At 38.1% G+C, this 12,170-nt stretch overlaps 1 protein-coding gene across 7 annotated transcripts in view; it reads right to left on the reverse strand.

Moving 5' to 3' along the window:
- Positions 1-2,980: 2,980 nt before the first annotated feature.
- Positions 2,981-12,170, reverse strand: part of Fat1 (FAT atypical cadherin 1) — a 133,035-nt gene continuing 123,845 nt past the window's right edge. For 4 of the 7 annotated variants that reach the window (XM_029556371.1, XM_017803325.2, XM_029556370.1 and 1 more), the window contains 4 exons: positions 11,208-11,839; positions 10,423-10,560; positions 5,279-5,314; positions 2,981-4,404 (listed from right to left, as the gene is read on the reverse strand). In XM_029556371.1, coding sequence (XP_029412231.1) covers positions 3,776-4,404; positions 5,279-5,314; positions 10,423-10,560; positions 11,208-11,839 — 1,435 coding nt within the window. In that variant the 3' untranslated portion in view covers positions 2,981-3,775. Of the gene's footprint in view, positions 4,405-5,230; positions 5,315-9,808; positions 9,862-10,422; positions 10,561-11,207; positions 11,840-12,170 lie in introns of all 7 variants that reach the window. The other 3 variants (XR_003847118.1, XM_029556372.1, XM_017803326.2) reach the window with 3 other exon arrangements.

The raw sequence follows: 12,170 nt of genomic DNA on the forward strand, positions 1-12,170 counted from the left end.
CACACTAGTACACATAAAATAAAAATAAAATATTTTTAAAAAGAAAAGAAAAACAGCTCATATTTCTCATCTCTTCTACATAGATGTCTACTATTAGCTTTTTATAAGATATATTTGTGCTGGTGACATTTTCATTCAAATGTGTCACACAACCTCTTCCTCCCGGTGTCTAGCATCGTTTGGAAACGCAGCCTCTTACATGCCCACACGGCACAATAAGTGCATTAAGTGCCTAGTGTTCACCCAGGCTGGGGTTTTCTTGGAACAAAAATACTTGCCATCCTTTTCAAGTGGCTCATTATTTTGGAGGCAGAGGCAGTAAACCGCTGGTGAGAAAATTAAATTCTGACAAACAACTCTCCTCTCAGTCGGTGCACTAATTGAAATGGAACCTAATGCCTTTAGTAAAGAGCAGTCAGAAAGTATACAGAATGCATCTGCAGAGAAAGAGCAGTCCGTGACCTTCACTGAGCTCGGGTTCAGCAGCCTGAATTCAGCAGACACACTATGCAGCTGAAGTGGAGACTGTAACAGGGGGCTATCAGCCTAAACCAGCAGAATAGCCTGCCATGAGGGCCGATGGATGGCAAACCCTAATCTTACCTTTACACCAGTTCCTGAAAATGGGATCAAAATTAAAGCGAATGTCACAACGATGACCCACTCTGTATAGATTTTACTTTTCACAGAAATAAATTCACAGTAAGAGAAAGGATGACAGGCTTGTTCATTCTCCGGTACACCTTTACTGCAAGATGCCTCCCTGCCGGCTCTCTGGGCACTTATGGTGTCCTGCAAAGAGCAGGGAAAAGCATTGCCACAGATATCACAAAGGCACAGTACCCATCGAAGTCCTAGCCTTGTGCTGCCGGAGTTCTAGTTATGTTATGAGTAATACTCTAGAAACAAGTAATGCAAATTGGAAGAAATCTGTCCTGAAGAGAAGCAAAAATGACTATATAAAGCTATCGATGCTGAAACTGCTGCAAAAGCTTTAACAGTAACAACAGGAAAATGACTAAGTTTTGGTGTGTCTGTTCTAAAAGAATATCTTGCTGCTCTTTAGGCTGACCCTCAAAAAAGGATCTCATTCTTTAACCTGAGCAAAGCAGAATGCAGAGCTGGGGATAAGGTGCTAATCTGGTAAACCACCTTGGGTGGTACACTCAAAGTAAAATTGGAGTACACATAGAAAATGGCACTGGTTTCTGGATGGTGGAATAAGTATAGATAGATCAAAATTATTCACTTTTCTAATCTAAAAAATAGTATTATAATGGTAGAATTGCAATTTTTAAATGGTGGGTTGATTGTATTCCTTAAGTCTTAAAGAAAATGCTTTCGAAGTTGTCATTTCTGCTCTTCAGACCACTAATTTACGTGTTTAGAAAGAAAGCGTGATTTTTAAAAGTTTATATGTGAATATATGTGAAGTTGCAAAGTATTTTATTTGTATTTGGGCAAATGCCAAAAAGAGGTGAAACACCTCCATTCCAATCCCGCCCACTGATGATCTGAACAGAGTACCCCAGGAACGTCATCTTAAGGAGTAAAAAGGCATAGTCTTGAATCCATGGTCTTCTCTTCCAAGAAGTTCTGTGTCCCACTGAGGTATAAGTGATAAAGGGCCGAAGTGGAGGGAGGGAAGCTAGGACTTCCTTCCTATTCTAGTTTATTTTATCCAGCTTTATTAAAGTTATGTTTGACAAATAAAAATTGTATCGTCTCTGCCTAGGATGTTTGTTCCCCAGATAGCCGTATGTATCTCCCTCATCAATTTTAGGATTTCATTCAAATGACAGCTTGCTATTGAGGCTTTCTTAAAATGACAAATCTCTTCTTCTTTCCCATCAGACAGCAGGGAATTTTGTCTATCAAATAAAATAGTATGTTGTCTGTAATAAATATTTTTGAATGAATGAGTTAGCCACAAGTTTTAAAAAAAAGCAAAATTAAAATAAAGGCAACTATTTAAGAAAGTCAATAGAAATAAACAACATAGTTCAGTAGGGAATACTTGCAAAATCAAAATAATGTAAACTCTATACATCGATTCAGCCGAACACTGTTGTAAATAAGGGAAGGGAAACAAGATATAATGGGGTTAAGTTACATAGCCTTCCTCAGCAGTAGAGTCAAAGGTAATTTCTAAATTTAGTGACTCAAAAAACAATACGTACCTAAAAATTCAAGAGGAAGAATGGTGAAGAAAAAGAGTTGTGTGCAGTGATGGCAGAGGGCACTGTTATACATGTTAGCTCTCTGATGGTTCGAACTGTGTGTGTGTGTGTGTGTGTGTGTGTGAGTGTAGCATTTGACAAAGGTGTTTATCACCTTTCAAGTGAGACCAATGTTTTTCTCAAGTTCTGAAAAAGCTCAATTCTTTGTAGTTCATATCGCAATGACTGGCACAGAGTATTCCATAAATATCTTTGGAATGGATGGAGCTATAATATATAAAGACACATGGAAAATACCTTTTGGATTTCATATTAAATCATATGAAGTATTAGTTTTTGACAACAGCAAGAAAAAATGCTTCATAAAACTTTGATGTATGTCACTGACAAAAAATGAAAAACATTCTTTCAAATATAGCCAACAAATATTTATCAATTAAAAATGTATGAAGAAAAAAAATCTCCTTCAAGTTGTGAGGTAAAAAAACATAAAAGTGTAATGTAACTGGACATGGTAGTATGCAACCATAATCTCAGTACTAGGGAAGCTGGGGTAGGAGCTTGGGAGGCCAGCAGGGGTAACATAGTGAGAGCCTATCTTTAAAAAAATCCCAATGGCAAAATAAAACAAATGCTTTAACAGCTGTATACTGCCACCTAGTGGCTATGTGTAACCGTGGCCTGCTTTGGCCCCTGGAAAGATTTTTTTTTTCCATCTATAACCCTCCATTTCGGTTCACCGGCTAAAATCCAACAGGAATATAAATACAGGGGGGAAAAAACAGGCAGTAAAGCTAAAGTATTTTATTAATAATTTATTGTCAGTAAGAAAGGCTGGCTAATGGTAGTTTTCAGTAAAAACCTTTACAAGACCATTGCATCACAAATATACAGACACTATAAAAACTGTGTCATGGCGGTTTTGGTTCTAAACAGGTATGCAGAAGGTCCCCTTTACACTTTCCAATAATGAAAAATGTTTATAATCCTAAAATACAGCAACCCATTTAAGACATGTGCATGTATCAGCTCTTCTTCACCCTCTATGTACAGCTACAAATAAATGGCTAGACTGAAATGTGTTAATGAAATGTCATACTTCAGTGGAAAAGAACAGAAAGTGAAACCTGGTTACGTTAGAGAATCAGGGAGCTAGGTAATGAGACAAACACCACTGAGATTCAGCAGAAAACAAATGCACGACGTATCCTGAAAGCCTAGTAAAAACTATGGGGAAAAAAATCAAATCTGTACATAAAATTTACACAAAAAGGAAAATTAAAATAATCGAATCTATATAAATACATGACTCATGCTAACAAGATGGTAAGGACCAAGTTTTGTTTCCTTATTTGAGCACAGACACATGTAAATACAAAAAGATGCACAGCCAATGAAAACCCCATCCAATTACAGTAGGTTAGGACACTGGAAATGGCTAACATGTCAAGAGGCAAGTGATTCAGTGCAGCCATGCCCACTGCAGCTCATGGGAAAGAAGCGCATAAGCACTGCTGCAAAGAGCAATGCGGAGGATCACTCACACCATCTCGAGGTTCGATAAAGTCCAGGCACTTTGGGGGGGAGTTTGAGTGTCACACTTCCGTATGTTGCTGGGAATCTAGCGGAGGGATCGTGACCTCTTCAAAGTGGCCGTCGTCTCCGCTCTCATAGTCACTCATCATGACCTCAGACTCCACTTCACAGCACGCTGACACATCAGAGCAGGAAGCCGTGGAGGCATACACAGACATGGGCATGTTTTCTATAGTGGGGGCTTCGAAGTTTCTTTGATACCCTGGAGGGTAAGGGGTGAAGGGTTCTCTACAAGTACTATTCTCACCAGTGCCCTTTTTTTGAGGTTCAGACATATCAACAGGATAGAAATTGGGCAGATACTGATTCAGGTTGAACCTCTGCCGATTTCTGGATGAAGACCCCAAGCTACCTGCAGCAGGCATGTCTCTAGGTGGGTGTATAGATTCAAACTGATCGCTGAATTCTGGAGGCAATGGTGGTAATTCATCAGGTGTAGGGAAGTCTTCCGGCGGTGGTGGAAAGTCACTTTCAATGTCATAACCCCCAGGGTAATAGTCAGTGTCGATGGCATTTGGATCTGCCGAGTAGAGGGGTGTGTGCTCATCAATAACCTCGTAATTGGGGAACTCTTGTATGTCTGGCAAAGGAACAGTTGGCATCCAATCTGATGTATCCCAGTGGTACCCTGGGTAGAAAAGAAAACAAGAAATTTCAATGTTTTTTGCCTAGCTTTCATGCCTTGGAAAAAGCTCAGTATTATCAGGCACAAGGATGCAAAATTATTTGTGCATTCATTCTACGCTCATCACTTTGGAAACCCTTTGCCTTGAAGGCAGAGCCCCACCCTGACTAAGCAACTCTATCTCTAGAATGTGAACATTTTAGTACATATCTGACATTCAAGGTAATAGAGTCTCAACAGAATCAGGTGCACCATTTAAAATGCATGCTGTTTCATAGAAACAATTCTAATCACTCTTCAACTTTCCTTCTGTAACTGCTAACCCGTTGCTCTACATGAAGAAAATCTTAGGATGTTAGTTATGAAGTTATGTTCTTTCAGAATGAAAGTCTCTATGGAGTGAAAGATCAAACATCACTTGGATGTGTGCTGCCTGTTAGCCATAAGTAAAACAAGGAATTATTTTAATAGAGGTTATGTATCAAAGCATGCCCCTACACCAAGCAAAATATAATCAAAAAAAGTTGAAATATATAACACAGCTTGTAAAAGGCTAAAGTTAACCGATTTTTATTACAATTAAAAGGACTAAGAATCATTTTGGACACTATGAAAGCATTACTATTTTTTAAGAAAACCAATCTCCAATTTAAGGGTAGGTATTTCTTTTTTTCTCTTTTCTTTTCTTCTTAGGATTTTAAATGTTGTTTGGCAGCTGGGAAAAGGTCAGGCAATCCGTGCTTACAACGCAGTGTGCAACTACGGGCTGAGTTGCTACTGCAGCACCAAGCACCCCAGTGAGCAAAGTCGGCATTGGGCCAGTCTTTACCAGTGTTCTTTAGTGATTATTAATGCACAGCTGGCATGCATAAGTCACCTCTTGATTTGCTGAGGTCAGGAGCAGCCAAAGATTCTTTTGGTGGCAAAGTGGAAAGAAAAGAAAACATTGATAATTAAAACAGATAGATGGCTGAAACGGCAATACAGACAAGCACACAGACAATACAATGTGTTTGTAAAGGCCCAGTCAGCCAGACATGGTGTCTTTACCGCATTCTTTCTAAAGATTACAAATGACCGAGAAATTGATGTTGCACAAACTAAATGGGATGTGGAAATGGAAAAAAAAAACAAAACAAAAAACAAAAACCAAAACAATGATTGATGATTAACTAGAGACTCTGTATAAAACCAACAGAATTTTCTTAGGAAAATTAAAGTCTACAGGCACTAATGCAACATAAATTGATCAGTTACTTAGGTGATAATCCAAAAACATGTAAATATACATTATGTTCCCACATGCTACAGCACATCAGAACCTTCAAAAGTACAAGTTCATAAAAACTGATAAACTTATATAGATAGCCATAAGTTGACAATTTCCCAAAACTGTCTCCGTTTTAACTATGACTTTATATTTATACAGTTAACCTTTCCCTAGAGGGCTGGATTAATGATCTACATTTATTCACTGGCCTCCTCCCACCAAAGTTGTAATTACACGCTCTCTTCTAGAGATGTCATTATACACAGGAGTCTGAAACTATGTCCAAGGAAGGGAATGTAAATCTCAGGGTCACAGGATGCTTAGCTTTTGCTGAACTTCAGGTTTTCTCTTTGAAATGAGGGTGAAAAATCCCTGATTATTCTGATGACTAAACAAGATAATGTAGATGAAATGTGAACTGTTAGTGCTATGAAGACAGTGGTTATCGTGGTATAAAGATGGCCATTTTCCCCAACAAGATAATGTTTCCATATATTCTGTAATGTCCTTGAAAACAAATAGACTAATTCTCAACAAATAATAGTTGATTGGCATCTCCTTTGGAAATTTAAATATCACCGAAAAGACTGTGACATTTTCAAAAATATGATTAAAAAGTATTTAGGAAATATGGAATTTTTAAGTCTACTATAATATTGTAAGTTCCTTTATAAATGAGGATTGACAACTCTTGTTAACACCATTTGAAAACCCTTTACACTTCAGCTGGTTTTCAACTTTAAATTCAATTTATACTCTTTAGATAAGCAATAAAAAATTCAATGCAAATTACAATGCAGGCACTGTTTAAACTCTGCCTCTTTAATCTCTTATCAATATTTAAAATATTGGAATGTCATCATGTTTAAAATAAAACTGGTTAGACAATATATATATAACTTTCTTTGATTTACAAAGTAAAAACAACGTACTTCTAATGAAAATAAACCAAGTCCCCCAGGAGCTGTAACCACTGTGCTGACACCTGCCCTGTTCCTCTCCTTACCAAATCTAGCAGGATCCTTCCCTCTTCCTACCTAAATGGGTCCGCCTGCCAACATGTCCTCACAGAAGAATCCCTGGTGTTTTAGAGCAGTGATGTTTGAGTACTTTTTTTCCATTTTCATTCTGTGTGTGTAGTATGCATATGTGGGCTCATGGTTGATATCAGGAATCCTCCTAGATTGCTCTTTCACTGAGGCAGGGTCTTGCAATGAAACCCAGAGTTCACTCATATGGCCAAATCTTACAGCCAGCTTGCTCTGGGGCTCTGCCTTTGGAAGCTGGAATTACAGGTGGGCTGGCAAGCCAATCAGCTATTTTATATGGGTTCTGAGGCTCCAAACTCATATTCACACCTTCATAACAAGCACTTTACCCACTGAGACATCTCCCCAGCCCAGTCTGTGTGCTCTTGTCTATTCAGGTAGTTCTTTGCTGTAATCCCTAGATCAGGACCATCTGAGTCAACCAGGAACTTGGTAAGATTGAAAATTCTCAGACCCAAAATAAGAAACTTGGTGTTGGGAACCATCTACCGGCTCTCAGCAGTCCTCTACAGGAGGAAGATTAGCCATACATCTCACATGGATTTACTCTAACTTCAATGAATTAATACGGGCTGATTTAATTTGAAATCAGTTAAGAGAACTGGTCAATGTCCTTATTTACTATTCTAAACAGATTAAGCTTCGTATGTAATGATTTTCACTAAATCAAAATATATGCTCTAACATATACTATGCACTTTCTTTGATAATACTCAGAGAAAAACCAAAATCATGGGTCAGTTTCAGATGATTATGAAAGTTTTGTAGTGTTTGGCTTTATTTGTGTTTATATGAAGAGGATTGTTTTCCTTTAAGAACTTTAGATACTCAAATTGCTTCATAGCATTACAACACACAAAAAAAGCTCTCAGGATCATATGTATTGTTCTATATGGATGGTTAAGTAACACAAGCATATAATATACAAATATTTTTTCACTATACTTATATTGTGACTATATACTTCACAAATTAAAACTACCAAACCTCCTGAAATCCCAAACTACTTTAGTAACAGCAAGACTGGCAAAAACACAGTACTCTGACAGTCACCATTAATCACACACACAAAGCAAGCACTTAGACTATACCTTCTTTATTCACCGTGTCAACGACAGCATTGACAAGGTGTATTACAGTCACTATGGAAGCTTGTAAAAAGGTACAAAAGGAATCAATTAGGAAAAATCTTTGGTTAGTATAAAACAGTGTATGAACTAAAATTTCATAATAAAATAAAATTAATGAAATTTCACTCATAATTTATAACATGTAATGGATGCTTGGATACCACCATATAATTATGCACAAACTCTGCATTATTCCTGTTAGAGGCCTCAGAGATGGTTCTAACCAAGCTATCTATACACTTATTATTACTAATCTAGTGAATAAAACAGTCATGTTTTAGTGGAAGTTAAGTAAAAAACTTCAGCTGTGTATTTTCTACAATTATAATTGTGGATTCTTTCACGGAAAAGACAATTCTTATTTCAACATCTCTGAGATAAAAGATTTCATATACAAGGAACTAGTGTATTATTCTAGAATAAAGAAATCTAAGGAGATATGTCTAGCATAATACAAAATTAGTTGTGTACCTCTACTTCACGTTTCTCACTTTCTTACAAATGGATCAACAGCTGGTAAGCTGACATGTCAGTGGCAAAGCACAACTATTCAGCTATTTGCTGGATAGGTAATTTTTTCATTTGTGTGTTAGGTTACTTTAAATACCAATGTCAAGATAAATATGCCTGTATGTATGAGTACATTCTAATCCTGGGATCCAGTGTCTATACTGTCTAATACAAGGGAAAGGGGATCTTCCTGGTGTCATGAAGGATCTAATGAAGGGGACATGGGGAGATTTTCTGAACTAGCTGGGTGGGCTAAATGAACAGAAAATGTCTACATAAAAGGAAGACTTTTCCAGCTGCGGTTGAAGCTTGGCAGTCTGACTATAGTTACTAAATGGTCAATGAAATGTAACGTTTTGAAAAATGAACCCGTAAGCCCTAGAATGTTGAGCGACTTCTAGAAATTGGAGGAATAAGGAAACAAGTTCTTCCCTCAGAGCTCCAAGAGAGGAATGCAGCCTTACTGACACCCTGATGTCAATACGAAGAGACACAACTGGGTGACTTCTAAACTACAAAACTACACAAGAATTTCGGGTACTCTATTAAGTCACTAAGTTTGTGGTTAACTTCTACAATGCTTTAGAAAACTATAAATAAAATGTAAGTCCAGAGTCCTGTCACAGAATTTAATTTTATGACCGATAATGATTACTTTTGTAATGATTCAAATACAAACAGTCCTGTGCATGTCCTTGCCCCATGCTGACATAACCTGACAATTAACTTTCACAAATAACTTGACTATAACTTATTAAAAGCATCTAAGTTATTATTAAGAATAAGGTTTCAACAAAAAGAACAAGAAAATACTGACAAAATTCTGAAATGTATTTATGAAAAGCATTTACGGGTCAAGATATATATCACATAAACTAGCTATACGAACTCTTTGGTACTGAAAGTAATGACAGAAATAATCCCATTTTGTTCTTATTGGTTTAACAAGCAAGGATGCATCCATATATGCTACTCAGAAATTAACATGAGTGCCCTTTAACATCATGTGTTAACAGGCTTGAAATTTTAAATGCACTGTACATATTCGTGGCTATCTCTAATGTGGAAAAGGGCTCTCCAAAGTTTTGTGAACAATGCAGACTATAAAGATGCAATGCATTATGAATTGTGTTACTATGGTCATAGACTATATTACTTTGGAATGGATAATTATCAGCAAATTCCTTCTTTCCAATGATAAAATATTCATAATATATAAATATATTTTTACACAAGAAAAGAGTTAAAATGAAGCTTACACATTCTGAAGTTCAAAATTTTCCAATGAAAATTACATTATCATGTTATTAAATACTGACAACTTCCTGTAGTAGTGTGTGCAAGGTGAGGCTATCAATGCAATTTACCCCAGGGAAATCAGAGAAATACAACTGGTGTCACAGATCCCGCTGCCAAACTTTCTTCATTAGAAATATAATCAAACTTACTAGCCATCTCTTAAACTCTGCTCTCAGTCAGTACGCTCTGATCCAAATGGGAGCTGGGGCAGCAGTGGGGTTGGGGAAGAGACAAATAAAACCTTGTAATACCAAAGGTGTGACTGAAATTGAACATTTCAGACCATTACAAGTCTTTTCTTAGAGGGCGTACATATGTGCGTCTGCATTACACAGTCAGAAAAGTTCTTACAAGGATTTTGGGGAGGGGAATCACAAAGCTTCTATAACACTGTTAAGTAAAATAAATAAATAAACAAATAATAAGCAAATAAAAGTAGTCAAACAGGTAGAAATTAATTATCTTTTCTATTGCTACAGTTATAATCTCTTCATTACAAACACTGTTATGTTTTAGGTTTTGTTTTTGCAATGCTAAGGATTGAACCCAAGCTTCTCTGTACATGCTAGGCAGGTGCCCTACCACTGAGCAAATGTTAATATTCTCCCCAGCAGACAGATATTCATGCAAGCATTGTATGTATCTACAGCAAGGGAAGCATGGGCCAGTTTCAGAACTAATTAGGAGATCAAGCCCGTCCACACCACTGAACAGCACAATGCCAGCAGCATCACACGAGCAGACACAAGCACCCAACACTCACCATTATCGTCACAGGACTCAGATTGGAAGGAGCTCAGGGATTGCACCTCGGACAGGCTCTCCCGGGCACTGTACGGCTGGGAGGGCTTTTCCTCCAGGGGCTTCTTGGAAAGACAAGGCTCAAGATCCACCACTTTAGCTAAAAGGAAAAGAGATGGCAGACAGACCATTAGTTCCACGTGGAGCATGGCTCCTTTCTGTGCACGGCTATGTTTTACAAGGCAATACCTGAGGTCTGTCTAGTACATAAACCACTGAACGGAAAAGAGAGCAAGGGAAACATCTTAAAAACAAAACAGCAGAAAGGCCTACAAATATTCTCAAGAGATTCACAAAATAGAGTTTCTCCATAAAGAAAGAATAACGAGCATTAAATTAAAATTTGTCTTAAAATGGTACGTATACCTTTTTTCTAAAGTATCAAACGCATGCTGGGCCACTAATATACATACTGCTCAAACACCGCTACCTCTTCTGGCCGTACTTAAAAAGCAAATAGCATAGAAATTCTCCCCCCAATTATTTCTTGTTATAATAAAAGTTCCCAAATTATAGCTGAGCATATCTGTCAGTTAAAAAGATAAATCAATCTTTCCCAGAATATAACATTAGGTTCAACTACTTTATTAAAAATAGTAACAAACTCCCAATCCCTCAGCCAGCGACTGGGACTTTCAAATGAGATTTTCAATTCAGAAACATTTCAGACTTTGATGCACCGTCTTCAGCTCCACAGATGACTATGGCAGAGCCTAGAACCTCACAGTGTGCCAGTGATATCCTTACCATCATAGTCAAAGTCCCAGCTCGGCTTCTGTATGGAGTCGCTGTCAGAAGGGGAATTGGAAGGCGGTGGTGGAGGCAAGTTTGGGGCTACACTGCACACAGCCACTGCTTTCCTGTGTCCATGCATAGACTCGGGGTTAAAGGTACTGAATTCTGGGTGCTCTGGAATAGCAGATCCTTCAAAGGAGTTTCGGTCAAGATTGTTTCTAGAGTCACTTGGAATGCTTGGAGTGTAGGAAATAGGGCGGACAGGCACCTGGGGTGGTATGTCAGAGTAAATGTTCTTGTTCAGCTTTGAATCAAAGTAAGGTCTTTGCAAGAAGGCCGTGCTTGGCCCCAAGCGCTTGTCTTCAGGTTCAGCCTGGTGTTTCTTCTTCCGACTGATCATCTTGCGGCAGAGGACAAACACTACCACCAGTAAAAATATCCCTGCTATAAACACAACAATTCCTATTCCTTCAGCCAGTCCAATGTTCCAGGGAGTGGACACATACTGGTTGGGAGCAGCGTCCTCACAGTGCTTCCCTCTGTACTCCTGGCTGCAGTTACAGTGATAGGAGCCATGTGTGTTCTCACAAAGGGCCCCGTTCCGACAGGGGTTTCCAGCACATTCATCAATGTCGCTCTGACACCTGCCAAGAAGGTGAAGAATGAGAGACCTATGCAGTAGATGTCAGACTATGCCTGAGCTATAATCCTTCAGAATAAAGTCTAAACATCTCTCCTTCATAAGAAGCCAAAACAAAGCCAAACATGCACTACCAGAAAACATCAAAAACAGACACTAGAACCAAAGAGCCCTGTATGGTATAATTAACTACTTGCCCATGGGCTCTGAATGTATATTTTGTGAGAGGCAACCATATAAACCTAATATCTAGCTGTAGTCTTCTAGAATTTAACAGATTTCTAAATCTTTGTTGCAAGCTTAACACGAGTTGTTTCTAGGTCTGACAGACAAGC

Source organism: Nannospalax galili, unplaced genomic scaffold (genome assembly GCF_000622305.1).
Source record: "Nannospalax galili isolate Female #2095 unplaced genomic scaffold, S.galili_v1.0 scaffold46, whole genome shotgun sequence".
Lineage (NCBI taxonomy): Eukaryota > Metazoa > Chordata > Mammalia > Rodentia > Spalacidae > Nannospalax > Nannospalax galili.